Genomic DNA, 22051 nt, shown 5'->3' on the forward strand with positions numbered 1-22051 from the left:
CTTTGCTGAAGTTCGGGTTTGGGTTTGGTGTTCTGTATATTTTATTATTTTCCATTATAACATGGTTATAAGGGAAAATAATGCTAAGTAAAAGGTCCATTGTGGGGTTAAAAAAAATATATAAATGTAACTCACCTCATCCACTTGATCGCGCAGCCGGGATCGTCTTCTTTCTTCTTCTTCTTGCAGGACCTGGCTGGAAAAGGACCTTCGGTGACGTCATCGCACTCGGTGACGTCAGCGCAGGTCCTGCTGAATGAAGATAGAAAATTTCTATCTTCATTCAGCAGGACCTGCGCTGACGTGGTGAGCACGATGACATCACTGAAAGTCCTTTTCAAGCCAGGTCCTGCAAGAAGAAGAAGAAGAAAGAAGACGATCCCGGCTGCGCGATCAAGTGGATGAGGTAAGTTACATTTATTTATTTTTTTTAACCCCACAATGGACCTTTTACTTAGCAACCATGCGTGAAAATCGCATTGCATCCGCACTTGCGGATGCTTGCGATTTTCATGCATCCCCATTTATTTCTATGGGGCCTGCGTTGCATGAAAAACGCTGAATATAGAGCATGCTGCAATTTTTACGCAACGCACAAGTGATGCATGAAAAACACTGCTCATCTGAACAGCCCCATTGAAGTGAATGGGTCCGGATTCAGTGCGTTCACCTCACGCATTGCACCCGCGCAGAATTCTCACCCGTGTGAAAGGGGCCTAATACATGGAGTCAATTACATTTACATTTTTTTGGGGTTAATGCTCTTTAACCTACACTGATTTTTAAGGCGACTAACGTATGTGCACAGTGGAGCCTGGATTCCCTGGAATTGTTCGCTGCTATGTGGCGTGCGCACACTGGCCAGAATCGCAGGGGCATCGCAGTGTGTAGCTGTACCCCAAGATGCAGTGCTTCTGAGGAACAATACTTTCATAGTGGAGATGAGAGAAAATAGATTCTTCAGAATCAACTCATCTCGTCAAACAGAGTATCCCCCAAGCTGAGGCCAGGGCCCTGACAATGTTGCGCTCGCGACGCTGCTCTGACTAGCGGTCATGCTTCGGCATGTTCATGTGCCGCTACCTGGAAGTGTACTGCCTCTCGCAGCAGATTGCCAGGGCCAGCCTAGATGACAAGCGGCAGGGGGGGCATCCTCCGCTTTGGGGGACACCTTGTCACAGGTGCAGAGCTCTGCTTGATCAGATGAATCGATTTGCACGTCTCATTTGAAAGAAAATGACTTGCCTTAGGGTAGGGCCTCATTTTCTCATATACAGAATGGGTATTTTCCGCAGAAGAATTAGGCTACTTTCACACCTGCGTTTAGGTGCGGATCCGTCTGGTATCTGCACAGACGGATCTGCACCTATAATGCAAACGCTTAGATCCGTTCAGAACGGATCCGTTTGCATTACCATGAACAAAAAAATGCAAACGGATCCGCCCAGACTTTACATTGAAAGTCAATGGGGGGCGGATCCGTTTGAAAAATGCACCATATTGTGTCACCTTTGAACGAATCCGTCCCCATTGACTTCCATTGTAAGTCTGGACGGATCCGTTTGCCTCCGCACGGCCAGGCGGACACCCGAACGCTGCAAGCAGCCTGCTGAGCGGAGCGGAGGACAGACGGTGCCAGACTGATGCATTCTGAGCGGATCCGCATCCACTCAGAATGCATTAGGGTACGGATCCGTTCGGGGCCGCTTGTGAGAGCCTTCAAACGGAACTCACAAGCGGAGCCCCGAACGCTAGTGTGAAAGTAGCCTTAATTTGATTTTAAAAACTCTCATTCACTTGCTGCATACAGTTACGTTCTGCCCACTTTGTCACCAGTGGTGAGAATGGAAGTGCAGAGAGTTGCAAATTATAACGCATATATAGTGTATGCAATTATCTGCAACTTTTTTAGGCTACTTTTGTGGCATAAAACCATTGATAAATTTGCCCCATGTGTACAGAAACAGCGATGGGCAGTTCGCCGTGTTCACCAGCGAACACATGCGAGCTGCCAACTTAACTCACAAGTCCGGCGATGCACAGGTAAGTCCTTACCTGTGCCGGGAGCCAGTCTGAAACAAATGCAGTCACCGGGAGCAGGCAGTTCCGAGAACAGCCCGATGAAGGCCCCCGGCGGCTGTTCTCGGAACTGCCTGCTCCCGGTGACCGCATTTGTTTCAGACCGGCTCCCGGAACAGGCACATGTAAGGGCTTACCTGTGCATCGCCGGGCGGGTGAGTCAAAATGGCAGCCCGCATGTGTTCGCTGGCGAACACTGCGAACTGACCATCACTGTACAGAAATATAGGCAATGATGAGAATACCTCTGTCCATACGGAGTCCAACGGAGCATGCCACCATTAGAAATCAGAGGCATACGTGCAGACAGGAGAGGGCCCATGCATGGTAGCCCTATTAGGTTGCCTTCTCACTCGGCAGATTTTGTGGCAGGAATTTCTGTGATTGAAAATCTGTTCCATTCACCTGAACTGGGGTAATGTAGAAATACATGGTCTTGTTGTCCCCATTGAGTTGAATGGAACTGATTTTCTGTTGCAGAAATTTCTCCCCCAAAAAACTATGCAACATGTGAAGGCGTCCTTATAGCTCCATACAAAACAAAGCTGTAATTCGGGCGCGTGCATGAGCCCTAAGGGCTGCATTACACCAGCAGATTATCTGACAGGTTTTCTGACCAATCCTCGGTCCGGTGGCCGTTTACACACACAGATCTTTTGTTATACACATCAACTAATGGTCTGATTGGACAGATATTGATCAGATAATCTGTTGGGGTAATACAGCCCTAACACAAGTGTGAGCAGGACCTAGACATCTCCCCTTAGCATCTAATCCATAAAGGATTCTGCCATACACAGTCGTTGTAATTAGAGATGAGCGAACTTCTGTTTTAAGTTCGGCGTCTAAAGTTCGGGTTAGGAATAGCGAAGAATCCCGATCTGGAACCGGATATGGATTCCGACTTCCGTTGTGGTCCGTGGTAGCGGAATCAATAATGGCCGATTATTGATTCCGCTACCACGGACCACAACGGAAGTCGGAATCCATATCCGGTTCCAGATCGGGATTCTCCGCTATTCCTAAAAACAGAAGTTCGCTCATCTCTAGTTGTAATACATACCAGAATATGCAGCCTTTGTACTACCTGTAACTTGCAGGGTTAATGATTATGGCCTTTTTCCGCGCAGTTAATGATTGCATAAAGCAACCGGAACAGAAGTGAATACTGCAATCTGCAAACCTCAGACATCATACCGTGTGATATACATTGTTATTAATATATTTGTCCAAAGACGGCTTTAAAGGGAATGTGTCATCAGAAAATGACCTATTTATATTTCAGTGGACCGCGCGATCCGTACCAGTAACCACTTTCTCCCAGAGCCATCCCACTTTATACAGACGGGTAAAACATTGATTCTTACAGACGTCTCCTCAACATTAAGAGTGGAATGCCAAAAACCGCACTAATAGTGAAGTATTGTGGTCACACACACTTGCAAAAGGTTGGACTCACAAGCGTAGAAGAAAACGCTGTCCGCATCTTTTGCGGCCCCATTGAAGTGAATGGGTCCGCATCCAAGCCGCAAAAACTGCAGCTCGGATGCGGACCAAAACAACAGTCATGTGCATGAGGCCAAAGGCAACAAGTCCAAGAAAACGGAGCAAAATGTCTCCAACTATGTTGCCAATTCCAGTTTGTTCACAAGCTACAAGAAGACCGATAGGGCTATAATGACAAGCTGGCATTCAAGGATAGTGACTGGTCGTACAACGTCTCTTTAGCCCCATCAATCCCTATATGAGAGACAAACGTGCTAAGTGATGCAGTGCACCATAACAGGCCCCTACCCGGCAAGGTAGAAACCGCTATGCACACAATCAACCAGTCACCTGCAGAATATATAAAAGGATAGTGTCCAGAACCATCTGTAAGTACAGTGATGGACCACTAATTCCCAGAATGATGTCAGTATTTCTAGACGAGTTGTGGGGTGTCAACAAAAAATATAATTCTTAATAAAGCCCTTAGCGTACTGGTGAGGAACAACTCAATTAGGGCTGCAGCTAACGATTATTAGAATAATCGATTAGTTGCCGATTAATTTCTACGATTAATCAATTAATCGGGAAAAACAACAAAATTACAAAACAGAGAGGTTTATATGATCTTACTTGAAAAATTATGTTCAAAGGCCATATTAAAACAAATTGTGGACGACACTATTATGGGGGATCTGTGGACGACACTTGTGGGGGATCTGTGGACGACACTTGTGGGGGATCTGTGGACGACACTATTGTGGGGGATCTGTGGACGACACTATTGTGGGGGATCTGTGGACGACACTATTGTGGGGGATCTGTGGACGACACTATTGTGGGGGATCTGTGGACGACACTATTGTGGGGGATCTGTGGACGACACTATTGTGGGGGATCTGTGGACGACACTATTGTGGGGGATCTGTGGACGACACTATTGTGGGGGATCTGTGGACGACACTATTGTGGGGGATCTGTGGACGACACTATTGTGGGGGATCTGTGGACGACACTATTGTGGGGGATCTGTGGACGACACTATTGTGGGGGATCTGTGGACGACACTATTGTGGGGGATCTGTGGACGACACTATTGTGGGGGATCTGTGGACGACACTATTGTGGGGGATCTGTGGACGACACTATTGTGGGGGATCTGTGGACGACACTATTGTGGGGGATCTGTGGACGACACTATTGTGGGGGATCTGTGGACGACACTATTGTGGGGGATCTGTGGACGACACTATTGTGGGGGATCTGTGGACGACACTATTGTGGGGGATCTGTGGACGACACTATTGTGGGGGATCTGTGGACGACACTATTGTGGGGGATCTGTGGACGACACTATTGTGGGGGATCTGTGGACGACACTATTGTGGGGGATCTGTGGACGACACTATTGTGGGGATCTGTGGACGACACTATTGTGGGGGATCTGTGGACGACACTATTGTGGGGGATCTGTGGACGACACTATTGTGGGGGATCTGTGGACGACACTATTGTGGGGGATCTGTGGACGACACTATTGTGGGGGATCTGTGGACGACACTATTATGGAGAGGGGGATCTGTGGACGACACTATTATGGAGAGGGGGATCTGTGGGTGGCGCAGTTATGGAGAGGGGGATCTGTGCGAGGCGCAGAAAAGGAGAGGGGGATCTGTGGGTGGCGCAGTTATGGAGAGGGGGATCTGTGGGTGGCGCAGTTATGGAGAGGGGGATCTGTGGGTGGTGCAGTTATGGAGAGGGGATCTGTGGGTGGCGCAGTTATGGAGAGGGGGATATGTGGGTGGCGCAGTTATGGAGAGGGGGATCTGTGGGTGGCGCAGTTATGGAGAGGGGGATCTGTGGGTGGCGCAGTTATGGAGAGGGGGATATGTGGGCGGCGCTGTTATGGAGAGGGGGATTTGTGCACTGTTATGGGCATAACAGTGCACAGATCCCTTTCCTCATAACAGTGCACAGATCCCCCTCCCCATAGCAGTGCCATACACAGACCCCCCCCTCCCCATAGCAGTGCCATACACAGACCCCCCCTCCCCATAGCAGTGCTATACACAGACCCCCCTCCCCATAGCAGTGCTCTACACAGACCCCCCTCCCCATAGCAGTGCTATACACAGACCCCCCTCCCCATAGCAGTGCTATACACAGACCCCCCTCCCCATAGCAGTGCTATACACAGACCCCCCTCCCCATAGCAGTGCTATACACAGACCCCCCTCCCCATAGCAGTGCCATAGACAGATCCTCCCCCCTCCCCATAGCAGTGCCATAGACAGATCCTCCCCCCTCCCCATAACAGCCCCGGCCCCGATGCTTAGTCGGACTAATCACTGCATCTTTATTTTACCTTTTACAATGACGCTCCAGTAGCAGGCAGAGCGGACGGTGGCGTAAAGGTCACTCACTCACGTGACGCACCTGCTCCGCCCACTTCATGAATGAAGGAGGCGGAGCAGGCGTGTCACATGAGTAAGTGACGTTACGCCGCCGTCCGCTCTGCCTGGCTGTTACAGGAGCGTCATTGTAAAAGGTAAAATAAAGATGCAGTGACCGCCCGCCCGCATAGCACGAATCGGCGATTATTCGATAACTGGATTCGTCGACAACGAATCCAGTTATCGATTATAATCGATTACATCGATTAATCGTTGCAGCCCTAAACTCAATCATTAGAGATCCTCCAAATAAAAAAATATCATGCCAATATCATGATACAGTAATGTGAATGGAATGGAATGGAACTGCTTTGTGTGGCAGGACATAGTCATAAAAAATGAAATCAGGAAAATGAAGAAAACAAATCAGAAAAAGGTAAAATTTGTTCCAATGTCTGAAAAAAAAATTTGCTCCACAACCGACCCCAAAAGGATCCCTCCCTCCCTCCCTGGAAAGTCCACAAGCTAAACAGAAAATGAGACTATGTTGACTTCCTAAAAAGACCCCCCCCCCCCTTGGTATTAAATAAAATGTATAATTAGCAACCGTATGGTACGTCTCAAAACAGGGGTAATTGCAGAGGCCTGGTTGTGATGGGCAACTGGGTCAGTAAAATCGGATGTCCCTCCTCCTTCCGTGTTTGCTACATACCCGGCATCATTTCTGAGGATATGTCTTGCTGGCAGTGGCAGGGACAGAGTGAGGGAAGTGGCGTTCTGAAAGCCTTTGAACATCCTCATATTCAAAGGCTTGCCCAGGTGCGGGGGACTCAAACAGGAGACTCAACCACCTTCTCCTGGAACTCAAGGAAGTTGAGGTTTCCTTGGGCCTTTTTAAATAAAACAAAACTATTATAGGTAGCAATCTGAATGAGGTAGATTTCTACCTTTTTATACCAGGCCCTGTTTTTTTGCTTCACCAGGTAGAGTTGAAGCGCCTGGTCCGAGAGGTCTACACCTCCCATAAATTTATTATAATCTGTCACACAGACCGCTTTGTGCTTGTCAGCAGTAGCCCCCCTCTCCCTAACTGCTACTGTAGTGTCTGCGTGCACGGTGGTCAGCATGTAGACATCCTTCCTATCCTTCCACATCAGGGCTAGCAGCTGGTCACTTGCAAGTGCAGTAAGCCGGATTGTGACTAATGCACACTGGCGCAAAATTAATAGTTTTTAGTTTGTGATGCCAATTGCAATGTGCGCAGGTTATAGTCTCAGGGCCCGTTAAGGTGTTATAGCTCACGTACCAGGTGAGGAATGCCAGAGGGGGATAATGTCTCTGTGTAGTGTCAACGGTGTCTCCTACCTGGGTACGGCTGGACGCCTGGCTCACTTGCAATAAATTGAGTGTTGTTAATAGGAGTAATTGAGGAATAATTGAGATCCAAACAGGTAATAGAGTCCAACTTGAGTTTACTTGGTGATATGCAGCTTTGATCCATACAGGTACAGCAATAGTCTAGGATCCCAGCAGGTATTGGCAATATGTGGCAGGAATTTATAAGTATTCTGCTTCTTGTACATACGCCTAGTAGAATCTGGCAGGTATCTATCTTCTGCTCTGTCTTTAGTCTGCTTTGTTTGGGCCTGACTAGCTGAAGAGGTATCTATCTTCTCTTTGTCTGTGGATCTGTACTTACAGGACTGCTCGCAGGGTATGGTGGTGTCTTCCTGGAGATCTATAGTTCTGTAATTGCTGCTTTCTTTGTCCACCAGCTGAGATAGGTGACTCAGCCTGGGGAAATGGATCCTTAACCTCAGCCGAGGTTGGATCACGGGGTTGGGATCCCTGTTTCTGGGAGCTCCTACTAACACAACCTCCCCCAGCAGGGGTGGCTGGTACAATAACTAGAACTTTCTTTCCTCCCCATGAGGCAGGAAGTGGGAACATTCCACACCTCCTCAAAGAGGGAGGGGGGGGGGGGCTAGATTGGAATGTACTATTCCAGTCTAGATATGCTAAACTGAACTAAACACATTGCTACCACTTGCTGGTGAACATGAAAATTACAGCAAATTTATGAAACAGGCATAGAAAATGCACATAATGGAGAATGCAATGTTAGATTACACAAGATGACAGTAAATATACACCTGACATGTTGTAGCAGGGAGAAAGAGTTTGGTAACATACTCTGGGATGTTACATAAGGGCGAAGGATGTTCCTCTCTCCAAACACTTAGACACCAGCGGTTGTGGGTATCCCACGCTACTTTTACAGACTGTCCCACAAGCCCCTGTGTTTGCAGCATGGAGGGATTTAAAAAGGGATATGCTGGTATAAAAATGATCAGTGTACACATGGTACTCTTTGTGTAGGAATGGCGCAAATAGATCCCACACAATTTTTCCCGATGTCCCAATAATTTCGGGGCAGGCTGGGGGGTTAACTTGGGAGTCTCTCCCTCATATACAGACAGACCGCAGGTGTAGCTGGTTGTGCTCTCGCACACCTTATATAATTTTACCCCATGCAATATAAAAAAAAACTTTTTTTTCTTCCAATACGTTGCCTTAATCCTCCCAAATGTGAAGCGGGTTGTATTCACAAACAGACAATATATTTCAGTGGACCGCGCGATCCCTACCAGTAACTACTTTCTCCCAGAGCCATCCAACTTTATACACGGGTAAAACATTGATTCCCACAGACGTCTTCTCAACATTAAGAGCCCCGTGGAATGCCAAAAACCGCACTAATAGTGAAGTATTGTGGTCACTATTTACACAAACTTGCACAGATTGTACTAAATCAAACCAGAGCTTTCATACGTTATTATCCATGGATATTGGGAAGGGAAAGCAGAATAAATTCCTATGGTATGGGTTCTGTCTTCCATGGAGAAACAGAAATAAGGATGAAAAATTGAGAATGACACCAACAATACACTCAAATAAGAGGAATAAAGATTATAAAAGGTATAATAACGTATGAAAGCTCTGGTGTGGTTTACCGGTACATGCTGGAGTGCCCTTGTGGCCTCCAGTATGTGGGCCGCACCAGGAGAAAGCTTAAAGTGAGGGTGCAAGAGCACATCAGGAATATCAAAAAGGGTTTGGAAAAGCATGGGGTGTCGCTCACCAGAAGAAGGGGACCTAAGTTCACTGGAGTAGAGGTAGTGAAGAGTAATTGGCGAGGAGGGAACACTGTTGCTAAAATAGATCGACAAGAAGTGAAGTGGCTGTATGATGGATACCATTCAGCCACAAGGATTGAATGTGGAGTGTGATTTAAAACCATGTTTGACATAATCCTATATAATCGTGACTTACCTGAGCCCCCTTGCATTCCTCTGCTAGGAGAAAAGGAACGGAGTGAATGTGAAACTCGTAATGCTTTTCCAGGATTGGCTAGTAATTGGGGACGTGCTGATGTAAAGAAAGAAAAATATGCGGTTGGAAACAACGATAGGATTTTAATAGATATGTTATTTTTAGATGTTTTTATTGGTGGTCCTATAATACATATGAGAATCTGGGGCTTGCAATGTGGAATGGTGGGGGAGGGGGAGGGAGTATGGACGGATTTTTAAAGAACCTTGTTAATGATTGAGGTACATATACGCCCCTGATGAAGCATTTGGAGCGAAACCCATGTCGGCCATGATCACTTGGCTGGTTTTAAGTGATGTATATGCTTTTACATCTATGTTTGTGAGTATAATAAAAATGTATACGGTAGAATTGCCTACAGGACTTCACTATTGGAGCACACTTCCTTTGCAGCGGTGACTAAAGGGTGCAAACTACAAGAGGAATAGAAAAAACTAAGGCCTCATGCACATGACCGTTATGTGCACCCGTGGCCGTTGTTCCGTTTTCCGTGATTTTCTGCAGATCCATTGACTTTCAATGGGTCCGTTGAAAACTCAGAAAATGCACAGTTTGTCATCCGCCTCCGTGATCCGTGTATCCTGTCCGTCCAAAAAATAGGACCTGTCCTATTTTTTGGACGGACAACGGTTCACGGACCCATTCAAGTCAATGGGTCCGTGAAAAAACACGGATGCACACAAGATTGGCGTCCGTGTCCGTGATCCGTGGCCGTAGGTTACTTTCATACAGACGGATCCGAAGATCAGTCTGCATAAAAGCTTTTTCAGAGCTGAGTTTTTACTTCGTGAAAACTCAGATCCGACAGTATATTCTAACACAGAGGTGTTCCCATAGTGAGAATATACTACGAACTGTGTACATGACTGCCCCCTGCTGCCTGGCAGCACCCGATCTCTTACAGGGGGCTGTGATCCGTACAATTAACCCCTCATGTGCCGCACCTGAAGGGGTTAATTGTACGTATCATAGCCCCCTATAAGAGATCAGGGGCTGCCCAGGCAGCAGGGGGCAGACCCCCCTCCCTCCTCAGTTTCAATTTCATTGGTGGCCAGTGCCTTCATATCGGTTTCGGGACATAACTGCTGCAAACACAGGGGTTGAGTGGACCGTACTCGCAGTGCAATAGGACCGGACAGATGTTTTTTTTTTACAATGCCCATGTCCAGGGTAAGCCTCAAAAATGTTTTCATTTCAGGGACATTTGTGGGGGTCCACCATCTTAGATAAATAAACGTGGGCTTTTGTACAGCAAATTGTGTGGCGTACAGATTAGTCTGCTGCACAATTAATTCCAGGACTTTATCGTCCACAAATAAATGAAAAAAATCATAAGGGGTAAAATTGATGACGTCCACATTAATTTGGGGAGTAGATAAAAATTGGGGTACTTGGGGGGGGGGAAATGATGAAGCAGGAACCCACGTAGTAGAGTGGATGGGACCGCTGGGTGGTGAATGCGATGAGGTGGCGACTTCTACCACCATATGGTTATGGGGTCTGGGGGTGGAAGCGGAGCTAGAGTCCTCGCTATCAGAAAATATTTCTGCCTCTGAAGCGGTGTTGGTTTCAGAGTTTTTAGAGCATAGAAATTCATATGCCTGTTCCGCACTGTATATTCTTAGAGCAATTTTTTTTACAAAAAATCTCAGAAAGAGAAAATATATAAATATATCCCACCCTAAAAATTAAAAGTAAATGTTCGCTAGCGTCAGAAGGGGTGTGTCCACTGACCAATAATTATGGACGGACCCTAACAGATTCCCACTGACCGACTAACAGATGGCCTCTGACCGCCAGTGACAGACGGACGGTGACAGATGGCCTCTGACCGCCAGTAACAGACGGACGGTGACAGATGGCCTCTGACCGCCAGTGACAGATGGACAGTGACAGATGCCCACTGACCGCCAGTGACAGACGGACAGCAACAGATGGCCTCTGACCGCCAGTAACAGAAGGACACAGGGTCCCTAATGAAAGTAACTGACCAGCCCTAATAGACGCCTAATGACGGGCGCCCACTCACCGCCAGTTACGGACGGACAGTTTATAAATTGATTTTTCTTTTTTTCACAGTAAATCACACAGCCAGGACAAAAGTCTGATCTCTCTCTCCTCACAGAACAACTGCACTGAGGGGAGAGAGAGAAGCACAGCCCATGTCCTGGCTGTGTTCAGTAAATATAATGGATGTGATCTCCATGATAGGGTTATCATGGTGGCCACATGATCAGGGACCAATAGTAATGGTTACTGTGCTGAAGGCAGATCTTCAGCACAGTAACCAGTGCACATGTCTGCGCCATTTTTTTTTATTATTGGTACGTGCTCCTGCCCTTTATTAAACTTTTTAAAATCTTAATTAGTGGCCATATTGCCCCGATCAGGGTCATAGGGGACCAGTCAGGGCACCCTTCTATCCACTCTCTCCTCTTCTGAGGAGAGAGAACTGTACCGGGGGCGGCGGCCATCTTTGTTGAGGTACTGGGGGTGGGGAAAGCTAAGCTGCCCGATCCTTGCACTGGAGACTTTTTTTACTGCCAGCAGCCCTTCTGCCGGCATTTTTGGTGATCGCCGTAATACACAGCAGGGAGCTCCTGCGCTTGTTTGTAGAGGCGGCGCTCCAGCCCAAGGCCCCTTAGTGACCGCCGGAAAAACATGTATGGGTGGTCACTAAGGGGTTAAATGGGTTTTCTGAGACTTTATAACTGATTACTTATCCTCTGGATAGGTCATTATCTGATCAGTGGGGGTCCGGTGGGGGTCTGCCGATCAGCTGTTTGAGAAGGCAGCTACTCTCCTGTGAGCAGGTTTCCCTAGGCCGTGTGTGATGGCACGTACATCGTTCATGTGGCCTAGGAGCAGCTTAGCCCCATACAAGTGAATGGGACTGATCACAACCAAGTATAGCCGTTTTTTAATGTTTGGTGCTGTGCTTGGTAAGCACAGAGAAGGCAGCGGCACTCACAAGAGCGCCACTGCCTTCTCAAAACAGCTGATTGGCGGAGGTCCCGCTTGTCGGACCTCCACCGATCAGATACTGATGACCAGAGCATAGTTCAACAGTTATAAAATCTTGGAAAACCCTTTTCCGGTCTTTATTTACTTTGCGGCAGCCATGATGTTCCTGTATACCAACATGACTGCTGCAGCCAGTCACTGGCCTCTGTAGTGTACAGCGTAAGACGGCAGAGGTTGCTGTAGCCAAGTAAACAAAGACCTTTCTTTCCGAATTCCATGTCATCATTTTTGGAGCATTTTGGAGCAAAAAGGTCACACTTCCTTTCCCATTAGGCCATGCCCTTGCCAAATGTGGCAAAAAACTGTCTGACCTCTGCTTGCTGCCATTCAGTGGGGACATTAGGACCTAATTACTTATGAGAATGTCATCTCTATTGTATCCACAGAGAATCTTATACGATGCTACAAAAGAATGGGGAATTAAGGTGGAGCGCGTGGAAATAAAGGACGTCAAATTGCCATCGTCTTTACAGAGAGCAATGGCCGCTGAAGCAGAAGCTGCCCGCGAAGCCAGAGCAAAGGTATCATGATGTCATCTTGCGCTCATTACTTTGAACTGTGAATGGAGCTAGCCACCATCAGCAAGTGGCATATGCCATCCTCACTGGTGTCGGTCTTTAATCAGAATGATGGTGCCATTCATTGTTCTCACAAAATAGTTTTTCAGCTTTGTTACTGGGAGTTTTAGCAAAAAATATTTGTGGTTAAAGGGGTTGTACAGCTATATATATATATTGGTGAGCCATCCTCAGGATAGGTCATCAATATATGATCGGTGGGGGTCCAACACCTGGAACCCCGCCGATCAGCTGTTTGAAGAGGAGGCGGACCCCCATGCAAGTGCTGCTACCTCTTCATTACACTGCTCGTCGCCCACCTTGCACCAGCGGTGTAGTGTAATTACAAGTACCCGTTCCATTCAAGTGACTTGTCATTACACTGCCCCTCCAAGACGACGGATATGAAGAAGAAGAAGTAGTGCTCATACGGAGTGCCCCCTCCTCTTTAAACAGCTTATCGGCGGGGGTGCTGGGTGTCAGACCCACACCGATCTGATATCCTGAGGATAGGTGGTCAATATATACCGCCTGCACAACCTGTAATCTGTACACTCCAGAATATGACCAGGCTTTCTGAATGCTGTATACCAAGCATGCACTGTGTGACTGTAGCAGTTCCTAAGAAACAAGCGGGTAATTTATTAACCTACATATGCCAGTATTTTGTGTGAGACATTTACGCAAAGATTTGTGTCTTTACTTTTTTCTGCCAATTTTGCAAAGCAGGGCCATTACAGCCCAACAGATTTACTATAATTTGCGCCAGAAACTGTAGATTGCGGTGTAGATTTGCTTTTCTGACTAGCAGAAGATGCACTAAATTTATTAAAGGGGACGATTTAAAATGACCACCAGCAACCTGTCCTAGAGCATAAGCGGGACTGTTTACATAGTTACATAGTTAATACGGTTGAAAAAAGAAATACGTCCATCAAGTTCATCCAAGGGATAGGTGGGGACGCGAATCCCAAAAGTAATTGAGTCTCAGATTTCTACACGTTTTTATAAGCATTAATGTTTTTTACTTTTAAGAATTCGTCTAAACCCTTTTTAAAACTGTCCACTGTTCCTGCTGTGACCACTGTGGGTATTTGCTCTGGTGGACAGACTTGCGGATGCAGTATAGAGGCAACGACAACGTCTTTAACTTAAACAGTTCGGTGTTTATTCAAACATAAGGATAAGCAAAACAAAAAGTCAGTTTCAAGCAAAACAGTCACCTTGAGTCTGGTGTTTGTTCACACCATGCAGCAATGCAGAAGTCCTTGGACATAGCAGAAACCACCTGCTCTCACGCCAACAAGGTAGCAGGCCTTTACACAGGCCAAACTCCCAGGTCCAAACACAGAGACCGACAGAGCTTCACTGTCAGAGAGTCAATTCCCAGTGCTGCCTATGTTTTATAGCCCAAACCACAAACCAAGACCCGGCCTGGAACGTGGGGAACAGCCACCCACCCTGCACTTTAGCTGCTTCCAGTAAAAGCCGGCCCGGGTCTGCTTTACAGCCATACTAAATAGCAAAACCATGTCTGCCAGCACTAGATGCCGCTTACACATTAAATTACCGGCTCTTACTTCACCAAGGCCAGGAATCTCGGTGACACATACCTTCCGTCAATGACGGACCCTTGCCCCTTCCTACACCACGTCCTGAGGTAGTATATTCCACAGCTTCACAGTTCTTACAGTAAGGTCTCATCCACACGACCGTTGGTTTGGTCCGCATCCGAGCCGCATTTTTGGCGGCTTGGATGTGGACCCATTCACTTCAATGGTGCTGCAAAAGATGGGGCTGACCGCCTCCGTTGCTCCGTTCTGTGAATAGGCAGTTATATCAATGGCTGTCCGTGCCTTCCACAAATTGCGGAATGCACACGGATGATATCTGTGTTTTGTGGATCTGCAATTTGCAGACTGCTAAACACAATGATCGTCTGCATGAGGCCTAAAGAAGCTTTGACACTTCCGGAGACTGAACTTTTTCCTCTCCAATTGGAGACAGTGCCCCCTTGTCTTTTGAGCGCATTTTATATGGAACAGCTTTTCACTGTATTTTTTGTATGGCCCATTTATATACTTGTACAGGTTAATGCCCCCCCCCCCCCCCCCCCCCTTAGACGTCTCTTCTCAAGACTAAATACATTTAATTATTTTAATCTTCATAACTAAGACCCTCCATGCCCCTTATCAGTTTAGTCGCTCTCCTCTGTACTTTTTCCAGCTCCAGGGCATCCTTTCTATGGACTGGTGCCCAGAACTGAACTGCATATTCCAGATGAGGCCACACCAACTCTTTGTAAAGTGGTAATATTACATCCCTGCCCCGCGAGTCCATGCCTCGTTTAATGCATGACAATATCCTGGTGGCCTTAGAAGCAGCTGGTTGACATTGTATGCTGTAATTTAATCTACCATCCACAAGGACACCCAAATCCTTCTCTATAAGTAACTCCCCCAGTGTTACATCACCTAGGACATATGAAGCACAGAGATTATTACTACCAAGATGCATAACTTTACATTTGTCCACATCGAACCTCATTTGCCAAGTTGATGCCCAATCACTCAGAGTGTTCAAGTCAGCTTGTAATATATGGACATCTTCCATAGACCATACAGTTCTATACAGCTTAGTGTCATCTGCAAAAATAGATATGGTGCTATTAATCCCGTCCTCAATATCATTCATAAATAAATTAAATAATAAAGGGCCCAGCACTGAACCTTGGGGTACACCACTTATAATCCAGGAACATTCTGAATAGGAATCATTGACCACAACTCTCTGGACACGGTCCTTCAGCCAGTTTTCAATCCAATTACAAACTATACTTTCCAGGCCTATAGACCTTACGTAACTTATTAAACATCTATGAGGGACAGTATCAAAAGCCTTTGCAAAATCCAGAAACACTACACCCACAGCCGCCCCTCTGTCCAGGCTACTACTCACCTCCTCATAAAAACCAATCACTTGCAGAGATGCTTCACTACACTGCTCTACAATGGATGGTGATGATGTGATCCTGCCTGATATATGCCATCATGGCAGAACAGTCTGACTGGAAAACTCACCAATATGTAGTACTAGCAGAAGGACCTGGCTTTGCACGGGTATATTTCATCTATTTCATTTAATGTTTGTGTGTGTTGTTAAAAGATATCGACAGTATCCCCCATAACAGTGACCTCCACAGCAATTTCCCCTTTAATAGTGGCCTCTGCCCCCTTAAAGAGGACCTTTCAGTTTTGGCATAGGCTACTTATGGTATTACCTTGTAGGGCGGCCCCCACTGAGGCCATGGGTGTTTTTTTATTTTTATTGTCTCAACAATTTTTATAATGATAGGTTATGGTGTTGCACTGCGACATGTGACATGCTGCAACTGCGACACGACAGTTGCAAAAAATCCATCCAAGAGGGATTTTTCTGCAACTGTCGCAGTTGCAGCATGTCACATGTCGCAGTGCAACACCATTACCTATCATTATAAAAATTGTTGCGTGACATTGGCGCGACATATGTAGCAGTGTAGTTGTGCCCTATGTGTCGTGCGACTTATTGTTGTCGTGTAGCCCAAGCCTAAAGTTGACCTACAGCAGTGAAGAAAAATGGCTGGGTTGTAATGGAAACCTAGAGTAAAACTGTGTGTATGTGGAGACTAAGGACCTGCAAACTTCTATTGGCTGATAAGAGACATGTGACCGTGTGTTTGGCAGCTGGGATATGAAGTGAAAGACTTGCAGGCTTGTATTGGCTAATGCAGTCATTTTTTGGGAATATCTCAGGAACGGTACGTCCTAGAGAGCCGAGACCCCCACAAGTTTTCTTTCCAGGTAGCAAGGGATGTGTATACCAAGTTTCGTTGAAATCGATGGTTGCGTTTTTGAGTGATCGCGGAACATACACACATATATATGTCCTTCTTTATATATATAGATATAAAAGTGCCAGAGTGTCGTGTTTAGTCAGGCCCCGTCCCCTTGCCCCTGTAGGCAGCTCTGCTCACATTCTAAGACAGGTTATTGGCTTCTTTTTCAATAATTCCCAGTGGTTTTGCAGTGGTATCATTCCCAAGTTTTGTAGGAAAGTCAAATTTTGACTCATAGGGAGCCATTTCCAAGGGGTGGCGTTAGCAAAATTGTTCTCTTCCTTGGGAGATACCTCTTTGCATACTTGTTTCACATGGAACATTGCCAATAAGTCTCCATACCCTGGAGTACTTCCAGTAATTCTCTGTACAGGACTGGTTTCTTTAAGGAGATTCAGCACCCAGCCAGCCAGAATCCTACTCTGTACCGATGAGGGGCAAGCACCGCTATACAGCTGTCTACAGATGGATATCTGGCTTGGCTATATTCCCTTGTGAAATCCCAAGGCTTGTTGGATAGTCAGATTTTCACTCAAAAGGAGCCACCTCCAAGAGCTGGCCCTAGTGAGAAGGTTCTCTTTCTTGGGAGATGCCTCTATGCCTATTTGTTTCCCATAGAGCATTGTCAAGAAATCTCTATACCATGGAATATTCCAGTGAGTCTCCATACAGGACTGGTCTCTTAAAGGAGATTCAGCACCCTGTCTAAACTCAAAAGCTCTGAAATGACCAATTATAAATAGATAAATTGAAGAAAAAAAAAAAAGAGGGGGCGATTGCGCAGCAATTTCAGTCAAATGTATGCTGTCTATGCTGGAGGTGCTGGCAATAAGCCTATGAGCTGTACAAACATGAGGTATTTACAAAAAATATGTTGGCTGGCTGTTCATATACATGCAGAACTTGCCAGTAGATGTATGCAACAGCGCACAACTCTGAGTGACCAGTCCCTCTCTGGCTATGCTTTCCCTTATAAAACCCTAAATATACCTAATTATATCAACATACTCTCCCTATACTCTCTTTATTCTCCCTATCACACCTATATTGCCAGCTTGTGTCTGCCATTGAGTTTTGGCAGACACAGCAAAAACACATACTTTCAGATTGCAAGCTGCATACAGAATGGCGATTCTTCCATCTGAGCAAAAGGACCCGCCAGAAACCTGCCCCCCTGATTGGCTTATTAGGCTGTGTGTTAGCCTCTGAGCCAGTCAGGGGAAGCCTTGCTCCCGTCCAATGTCATATCATGCTTCGTCTTCATCCTCCCTCCTGTTTTTCTTGTCAATTTTCACAGTAGAATGGCGCTGGTGCATTTTTGCACCGAATTGACAAAACTTCAGATTCGTTTGGCAGATAAATATTTGTGAAATTGGTGACAAATCCAATCTGTTTGAATTGATTCTCATCACTGATCTCCGGTGGCAGTTGAAGGATGGAACTGAGCATGTGCGCCCACCTCAGTGAGCAGGACAGAGAAATTAGAAAAAGAGCAAACAGCAGGTGGCGCTATACACATAGATTTCAGTGAATCACTCAGCGGCCATACAAAACTTTTAATTACCGGTACATGCAATCACAAAAGTATTCAGATCCAGGTGCTGGTTTGAAAAATGTAGAATATTTTTTTATGGGATAAAAAGAAGAGGGCTCCTATAAGAAGTTCAGCAGTGATATGAGGCTTGTGGTGCTCACCCATCTCGTTATATTTTGTTGTATACAGGTGGTTGCAGCAGAGGGGGAGATGAATGCCTCTCGGGCCCTGAAAGAAGCCGCTGTTATCATGTCCGAGTCTCCAGCCGCCCTCCAGCTCCGCTACCTCCAGACTCTTTCACATATCGCTGCCGAGAAGAATTCCACCATTATATTCCCCATTCCTGTGGAGTTCGCTTCCTTATTATCTCGCAGCTAGGCAAGAAATGTGACAAGTACCAGCAAAGTCCTGCCCGCGGCACGCAGAGACCTTGACTGTTCTTCCTTGTAATTCCACAGACGTGTTATGGCATGAACAGAATAAATGTTATGTGTGACAAAGACCCCATCACTGCGTATTCTTCTGTCTGGTATCTACAGCGGCCTCTCTGCCGTCTCATCTATGTCATTAGCTAGCTGCAGTCACATAAGGGTGCATAATACAAGCGGAATCCACAACATTTTTTCTGGCTCTATTGACTTCCGTCGGCAACATCGATACAGTGGTGACGTGATTGACCCTCATCAGTACTATCTGTGATGGATAGTCTTGTGTGCTTGCTCAGAACAGTTTATATGCGCAGGAGAGAAAAAAGAATTGTGAATTTCTAGGTTTAGTGTTTAATTCCAATAATGATGAAATTATGAAATCCTAATACCACTATAATGCACTAAAAAATATGTTTAACAACTTTCACACCCCTTCGTCCTCTTGCCTCACCCCCCTTTTGAATGGGAAAAAAAAGAAGCATTTTCAGTTCCTGCTATAAAGTGATACTCCGATTGCTATTTATTGAAAAGTGATATTGATGGCCATCACCAGTAATATTAGTCTGTACTGGGATCAGGTTCACATGACCCTTACTGTAGTTTGTAACTTACAACACAATGGTAACACTCCCACACGTATTGAAGAATGTCCCAATCAACAGTTGGGTTGTCCTAGACCAGGAATGCCCAACCTGCGGCCCTCCAGCTGTTGCAAAACTACAACTTCCAGCATGCCAAGACAACCTACAGCTATCAGCCTACAGCAGGGGATGGTGGGAATTGTAGTTTTACAACAGCTGGAGGGCCGCAGGTTGAGCAAACCTGTCCTAGACCAAGGATCAGCAACCTCCGGCACTCCAGCTATTCTGAAACTACAACTCCCAGAATCCTCCTTTCACTTCTATGGAGTTACAAGAACTGCAGAGTAAATGTGCATGATGGGAGTTGTAGTTTTGCAGCAGCTGGAGTGCCGAAGGTTGCTGATCTCTCTCCTAGACCCATGGCAGCCTGGCATGCCACTGATCTGGCCTTCAGATGTGTCCTGACATTTTGGTGTAGAATATGAATGCAGTATTTTGGATTTGGATTTGTGTCGGGGGGGAGGGGGGGGATGCGGTCACATCAACAATCTGCACTTACAGGAAGGAATTGTCAGGAAACGGAGACAATGTGTGTCTGACATGAATAGGAAAGAGTTGATCTTTCCAAAGAAGAGGCTTTCCGACACCCCTCATGAACCGAGACACTCTAATATGCAGGCCCCTACATTTGTCACACAATACAGCGAAGAGTACGGCAAGATATGTAGAATTGTTAGAAAGCACCTATGACAAACAGTGGTCTAATGTGGTCATGGGAGGTATGAGATGCTCTGCACGAAAGGCGCCCACTTTGGGAAACATGGTGAGCCCCAGCTTATTTCAAGAGAAAAAAGTATCTCAGCCAACTTGGCTGGCAAGCAAGGGACGTTACAAATGTGGTCACAGCAGATGCATCTGCTGTGATCACTTTAAAGGGATTCTGTCACCAGGATTAACGATATAACGATATTTATATGTGCCCATTAGTCTCCATGCAGTGTTTATGCTCTGTGTGTGTTAGATTCTTAGAAAAAACGATCTTATTGATATGTAAATCACCTCTGTCAGGAGCCCAAGGGGTTGTCCCGCGATATGTTGGAGCCCAGCCGCGCCCATCGATCCGGAGCCCAGCACCGCCTACCACTATATTTATTTACTCCACTATCCCTTCTCAGTGCCGTAATCTCGCGCAGACGCAGTGGACACTGTAGTCTGCGCCTGTGCGGACTACTGGCACCGGCTTCAACGAGTCAGATGCGCATGCGCCGGCTCCCTCTGCGCAAGATTACAGTAATTACAGCACTGAGAAGAACTAACGTCAGGGATAGTGGAGTAAATAAATTAAGTGGTAGGCGGTGCTGGGCCTCGGATCGATCCGCGCGGCTGGGCTCCAACATATCGCGGGACAACCCCTTGGGCTCCTGACAGAGGTGATTTACATATCAATAAGATCGGCTTTTATAAGAATCTAACACACACAGAGCATAAACACTGCATGGAGACTAATGGGCACATATAAATACCGCTATATCGTTAATCCCTTTAAAGTGGGTAGCTCTTTTAAATCAACAATAAATGGCAAGGAATTTGCAATAAAAGCATACATGAACTGTAATACTAAATACATGTGAGATGTGTCAACTACAATATGTTGGGGGCACTTCTAATCAGATTAAAACTAGAATCCGCAAACACATTTCAGATGTGCCCGACCATGGGAACCGCAACGTGTCTGCGGTTAGCCTGCACTTTGCGGCTGTGCATGGTGGGAATACGTCTGGTCTTAGTGCACAGGGCATAGAAAGAGTCATAATGCCCGCAAGAGGGGGAGATTATAGAAGAAAGCTATTGAATAGGGAGGCATACTGGATGTTCCAGCTAGCAACCTGTCATCCAACTGGTCTCAATAAGAGACATGCTCCAATACTGCAATATTAGTGAAAACGTTTTCTGATATTTATTTTTTACATTTTTCGTTTTAAAGCTATAATGGGATTTTATTTTGCAAAATCATTATTTTATATGTGTGTGTTTTTGATTGCACATTCTGCTCCAACCATGTGACCTGTTGACTGCGGGACCAGGTGGTGGGTGAGCATATATAGTGCATTCATTGAATGTTCAGTATGTCATGCTGAAGGACCCAGAATAGAGGTGGTCTGAAACGCGGAACAATACTTCATTTCCTGTAACAGAAAGTTTTTAACCTGCTTAAATAAAGTTCCCCTGCTTTTGATTAGAGCTGGACTTCCAAGTGTGTTTCTAGAATATGAATGCAGTATGTACAGATGTAGTAGAGTTAACACTCATGTTTTGAGACGTTTTATCTAAACTAAATGCGTTAAAGGGAACCTGTCACCTAAAAAACGCATATAAAACCGCCAGCAGTACCTTATAGTAGCCCCCAGTCTGTTAATAATCATATGCTTGATCGGTTAGTCTGATGCTCCGTAGGTTCAAAAAACAATGTTTTAATCACCATCAGCGCTATCTTGCCGGTCAGCTTGAAGTCAAGGGGGCAGCGGCTTTCTTGCTTCAAGTCAAGGTAAGCACCCCCCCCCCTAACCGTCCCCTCTCTTGTTGGATTCACAGCCTGCAGCGCGGCCAGGCTCGCATAAATCTCGCGCATGTGCGATGCGCTCCTTGGTAAGGTGCGATCTAGTCTACGGCTGGATTGACACTCAGCCTGCAGCGCGGCCG

The 22051-nt window shown here is 46.2% G+C and overlaps 1 protein-coding gene across 1 annotated transcript in view; it reads left to right on the plus strand.

Moving 5' to 3' along the window:
• The window catches only part of LOC122932369 (stomatin-like), an 84422-nt gene extending 65244 nt beyond the window's left edge, over positions 1 to 19178 (plus strand). The window contains exons 7-8 of the mRNA XM_044286739.1: positions 12761 to 12895; positions 18532 to 19178. Coding sequence (XP_044142674.1) covers positions 12761 to 12895; positions 18532 to 18720 — 324 coding nt within the window. The 3' untranslated portion in view covers positions 18721 to 19178. The remainder of the gene's footprint in view (positions 1 to 12760; positions 12896 to 18531) is intronic.
• Positions 19179 to 22051: the final 2873 nt, after the last annotated feature.

This window comes from Bufo gargarizans, chromosome 3, assembly GCF_014858855.1.
Source record: "Bufo gargarizans isolate SCDJY-AF-19 chromosome 3, ASM1485885v1, whole genome shotgun sequence".
Taxonomy (NCBI): domain Eukaryota; kingdom Metazoa; phylum Chordata; class Amphibia; order Anura; family Bufonidae; genus Bufo; species Bufo gargarizans.